Below are 6000 nucleotides of genomic sequence, written 5' to 3'. Positions count from 1 at the left end.
TTGTTAAAATGATGAAACAAGAAGATAAAAGTCACCATACTCCCTTTATCTATTATATAACTAGTAGAAACACTAGGTATATAAGTAGAAACACTACAAAGTTATTCCATACCTATTCTGTTTACTGCACAGTTAATGTAAAAAATAAATATATAAAAACAATTTAAAAAATATGTACTATGCAAATTTATTTGGCATGAGAAACTTCTAAAAATCACAATTTGTAAAACAAGTAAAAACAATTTTATAATAATGAGCATCTATCTATAAATGTATTTGAGAATAATTTGTGGTCAAATATATCTAAAATAATGCAACAATCATGTTTTATTTAAAATATGAATTATTATTAACATCCCAAGTAGGTTAAAAAGTACTTTTTTTCATAAATTTGAAAAGGTATCACTAACATCAGACGTAATGTATTTGGGTGAATTTTTTATTTGTGGCATTACATTTTGTGGTGATTTTTAAACAAGGCTATTTGTGATCAGTGCTATGCATTTTCACAATGGTTGGCCAATCTTTCACTCCAATGTACAGCATAATTTTTTTTAAGTTACAGTGACTGTGTAAGTTTTGAACTCATGTTTATAGCACTGTCCCACTTCATTCAACTAACGGAAATTGATTGTTCCAAAGTCCATTGGTTAAGTGAAACCCTTGGTCCCCCTACCTGTAGCATGGAAGTAGAAATTATTTTCTACATTTTTCGTTGTCATATTTAACCTCAATGTGACAACATTAAATATTTTGATTTGTTGACTTGCATACTCATCTATATTGACAAATGTAACTCTTGGCCTGCATTACTTATAGCTTTTCTCTTTCACTTCTATTGCACTCACCAAACGTGTTACTGCATTAAATGACCTAGTCTTTGGAACTTTGCTCTATTCAGTTCTAGGCCACACAGAATCATTAGCATGATCTTTCTCAAATACTGTTGTAATGCTTTTTCTCCTCTATTTAAGGACAGTTAGTAACTTTCTATTTCATGTTATATCCAATAAAACCTTTCATTCTAAGAGGTAATATTCTCCCTTCATCTGACCCTTTCTCTTTTAGCAGTCTCATTTCTTCTTGCTCTTTGGCACAGTTTCTCTGTTACTTCCAAGCCATCTGGTTGTTATTAGGACAGGATTTGCTTCTAACTGACTCCCTGCCCAGGCAGATGCCACTCCTTGAGTAACTGGGAGCCCATGGCTTCCTACAGCAGTCAGTTCCATCTTTAAATGGGTCAGAGAGCTTTTCCCTTTACCGACCTGAAATTAATGATAGTATATAATATAAGATTTTGACTTTAATTGCTACATTCCAAGTGTAAAATTATTTATATATAAAAGTCTATATACTTTAGTACATATATCAAAGAATAGCAACATCTCTATCTTGGAAATGATTCTGTGAATTTTAATTGTACAGATTGAGTGCAAGCCTTATCACATGCATACTCACCCCCCCCACACATACACAGAACAAAATGCCTAAATATTTTCAATTGTTAAACTAAGAAAACATTACATTTCATATGTTTATATATAATTGGTTAACTGAAACAATGTTACATGTTGTATTATATTATAGATCTATCCAGACTTAGAATGGCTTGGTTTTCTAACTATGTAATGTACTATTATTTTCTAGATCATAGAACAATTGGCATATTTAGTTCCACATATGCAATTTCAAACAAATCAGGAAAAATATCAGTGGTTTTCTTATATTTTATAAAGTGAATATTACAAAATATCTTGACATTGTTAATACAAAAGAAGACAATTATATCTTTCAAATAGCCTATATAGCCCGACTTTTAATTAGTATCTCTAAATTGTTAGCATCTCCAAACGTCCTTGTATTTTATAGTATTTCAAAAATTGTGTTTCCATAATAATGTTCATTGAATCCCTTGTGATGCTATTTCCATCACTGTAATCAGGCACAACATATAATTAGATTTCAATCAGAACCTTTAATGCTATGTAGTAATCTGAGAGCAGACACAATCTATGTGTGTTTCTTCTCCTGACCTCCTTCTATCTTACCCAAGTGACACTTGACAAGGATGATGATTGACTATAGAGAGCAGAGGTTGCTTTCCACTTGTCTTATATAATGTCCAGGGGCAGTTAGGTAAGGTCATCCTCAGTTGAAGTCTGATAGAAAGATAAATGTACGGTGACAAGACTTTTCACTTGGACTGTTACTTCCCTTATGAACAATAAAAACTGACTTAATTTGCAGAATGGATGCTTAGGGTTAGGAATGCACTTCCGGGTCATGCAGGAGGTTAAAGCTCTGGGGCATGGTTGGATGTGTGAGGTGGGTGACACAGGTGTGGATGAACAGCGAGAGAGCTCATCTACAGCCCACATTGCTCTCCTCTGCTGCTTTACAGGTCCTGAATTACCAGCAGCAGATTATTCTTTTTCAGTTCTTACTACTACTAGATTTCTTTAAAGCCCACTTTCTTTCCATTAATCATCTATGTAATTTTAGAAGTCAAAATGCATGAGGCTCAGAGCTAATTATGCATGCTATTACGCCTGTAGTTATCTGGATGAAAGTCATGTTCCAACACTCAATCCCTTCCCTAAAACTCATTTCCACAAGTGATGATTTAATGATCTATTTACTTTAAAGCTTTGCCTTTGGGGACAATGATTATCCCAGTTAGCTCATTTGAAATAATAGACATTTTCTTTCATGCTATCTGTATTTAGAAAAATCATTGTGGGCGTTGAGAATACATTTAATATGAAAAGTGTTGAAGATAATGTTTTGACTATCCCCAGGTAGAAAGGACCCCTTCATATCTACGTAGAGTATGAGAACCATAGCATCCACAATTCTCAAATTCCATTGATTAAACATGGGAAACAACCAGCTGAGAATGCAGTGTGGATGAGGGTAAAAAGCAGCTTTGTTTTTCAAAGCCAGTATGTATGAGCAATAAAAGAATGATAAAATGACAGAATTCTTAAATGTGATGATTGCTAATCAGTTTTCCCTGATCACTGTTGTTCTATTCATAGCCAGTCTATCACATTATGTATAGCTGGCTTGCTAGGAATGCAAACATTAGTCTCACGTGTGCCTTTTAATTTGATCTCTTAATTTCCTTTTTACTCTGCAGTTTTGAAAAACATCCATCATCAGTAATAATGTCCATGGCTTCTATGTATAGGTTATGTACTTGATTACAATAAAGAGATATTTTCCTATCTTTCTAACAGCAGAGTGCAGTATCTTACAAGGAGAGGTGCCTTTGTGATTTAGTATAAATTCATTTCTGTTAGACGGTGCTTTTTTTGAGCTCTTATAATACAGTTGTCAGAATGTGTGCAAAAAACTCTTCCATTATAAACTCTACATTAATATTTTCTAAAAGTTAAGTCAGAAATACTACTTTAACCAAGTTCTGGATTTAGTGAGAACAAGAACAAGGTGGATTTTAGGTGGGGAAGGGCTATCTTCTTCTAGATGTCAGTCTTCACCCCAGAGCCACATTTGCGGCAGAAGATTTCCTCGTTCTGGGTCAGGAAGCCTTCCCCCACCAAGGAGACTGAGCACTTCCCACAGTTAAAACATTCGCTGTGCCACTGGCGGTCTTGAAAGCAGATGAATTTGGCACCTCTGAGACCTGTAAAGGAATTGGAGAGAAAGAATTAATCTGTTTTTTCCATGACTAGATTGAGCATTCTATTCAGGAACTCTTCTAGGAACTGGAGATGCAGCAATGAACAAGATGCAGCAATGAGCAAGATTTAGGTAAGTAACCTAAAAAAGAATGCAGCTCCCAGTGGCTCTGTGTCCATCTGGGAATGTCACCGATAGGCCAAGTCCCTCCTATGACATCCAGCCTGGTTCCCAACCAAAATTTTCCATCATCTCCAAAAGTAGATAGAATCTGGGTATACAAAGTACATATTTTTGGAACCAGATAAGGATGGCTAAAACAGATAAGAAAATGCAGTATAGTGCTGTGGGAAGATGGTATATATAGCTTTTCAAGTCAGAGATACCTAAGTATAAATAGCTTTCTCCTTTCTCTCTTAGTGCCCTTGTTTTTCATAGAGGCAAAATTAAGATAAAATAAAATAAATGTATACTTCTCAGCCTGATGTCTGATGTTTAAATGACTTTTAGTTCTCTTCTTTTTCCATGTTTGATTTTACTTAGGATAAAGTGCCATGGTCATATTATGGTTTGTGACACAATTTCCAAAAATCCCAAATAGAGAATTTCATCCAGACTCTCATGAAGCTACCCTAATGTGACGACCTTATTACCTTGTCCAGAGACAACTTCAGCCGAGGCTTGCGATCAAGATCTGTGAATCTGATCACTCTGGCCAGTGAGGCCCTGCTATCTAAGGATTAGTTTCTAAGAAGTACCTTGTCAGCCTCCACCACTTCAACTTGGGCCTTGTTGAGGCAGGGGATTCTAATCCTTTTGCTGCGACAGTTGGAAATATCTGAATGTATATTTCCATCCGCTGACTGCAGATGGAAACTTCCAGAAAGAAAGTTTAGGAAAACAGATGTACATTTTTCTATATTTTCATGTTTTTCAAGAATGAATAACAATAGGAAATTTTTATATATAAAAATAATGTCATTTATGTACAAGGCAGCTCAAATTGGTATTAAATGCATAAAATAGTCTAAATATCAACTTTTTATTTCTTGTGGATTTCTGAAACATTTTGGAAAAAAAAACTTGAAATCAATTAACTCAGTGAAAGAGCTAAAACATGGTAGCAGAATTTGAGTCTTCAGTGGGACTTTATCCCTAATTGCAATGCAGGGAACAGTTCAAGGAATTGATTTTGAGTAGTTGTAGAAAAGGAGAAAAGTTCTAGGAATTGGGGTGCTTTAGGTTTTGGTCTTTTTTATTTGCTAAGTGATCTTAGTGCTATGAACTTCCTGTGATTTGATTATCATCCATAGAATAAGGCTGAAATAGTTCATCTGTCGATTCACATATAATTTCCAAATGTTCCACTGGGATGGTGAAGTAAAAGGATGAATAAGTATTTTATTTCAGATAAATTCTTTAAATATGCTAATAAACTTATTTCCATCCTAGAAATGTCTTTACATGTAATTTATTAGTTCATTGATAAATTTACATCAAATTCCTCTACTTTCCTTTATCAAACTTTTATTTTCCTATTTATGATGCTATTATCACTTTCTAATAAAAGTAAATCAATAATAAACCAATTAAATTTCTAATGTAATTCAAAGCTGGCTGCAAGAATAATATTCTATATATATATATGGATGTAAAATCCTCTGTTTGTAAAACTCATTATTACACATTTAGCATTTTGATGTTTATCCGTCTTTCTTGATTTTATTATTAAGCCTGTACAAGTGGCAAATGTAAAAATCATTCTTCTAGAATTTTACAAAGAAGAAAAACAACGGGAGCATATAATAGCAGAAATTTGACACAGGCCTGACTCATCATGTGAGGTGTTTATAAATTATTTCAATTTTAGATATTTTCACTCTCTCTGGTCATGAGGGTAATTTGCAGTAAGAAACTTTTCCAGGAAAGAGGTCTCTGATACCTGTTTTATCTGGTTTCGTTTATTCCTGAAAATTCAGCAGAATAAGAGCTAGCGTTTGTTGAGCACATGAAGATGAACCAGTCACTATTTTAAGCCCTTTACATGTATGAGTTCATATAGCTCTCACCTCACCTTCATGGGGTAGATATTATCATCAACGCTACTTTGCCTACAAAATTTAACAGAGGTCCTGCCACTTGCCCAAATCAGCCAGCTGGTGAGTGGCAGCTCTGGATTCAATCCTAGGCCATCTGGTTTGAGAGTCTGTGCTTTTAACTGTACCAAATTATGTCTGAATTTATCTTTGGAAAAAATATAACCCAAAACATTAGCATTCCTTTCTGAAGGAATTAATGTTTGAAACTCCATTCAATCAAAGGAGTTGAAAGAAAGCTAAAATGTAATCCATTTTAACT

General features: G+C 34.2%; 1 protein-coding gene across 1 annotated transcript in view; it reads right to left on the bottom strand.

Annotated features, from left to right (window-relative positions):
* Nucleotides 1-215: 215 nt before the first annotated feature.
* FHL5 (four and a half LIM domains 5) overlaps nt 216-6000 on the bottom strand; it is a 34690-nt gene continuing 28905 nt past the window's right edge. The window contains exon 6 of the mRNA XM_019743389.2: nt 216-3646. Coding sequence (XP_019598948.2) covers nt 3483-3646 — 164 coding nt within the window. The 3' untranslated portion in view covers nt 216-3482. The remainder of the gene's footprint in view (nt 3647-6000) is intronic.

This window comes from Rhinolophus sinicus, linkage group LG05 (genome assembly GCF_036562045.2).
Source record: "Rhinolophus sinicus isolate RSC01 linkage group LG05, ASM3656204v1, whole genome shotgun sequence".
Taxonomy (NCBI): Eukaryota; Metazoa; Chordata; class Mammalia; order Chiroptera; family Rhinolophidae; genus Rhinolophus; species Rhinolophus sinicus.
This window is presented reverse-complemented; position numbering and strand designations above follow the sequence as displayed.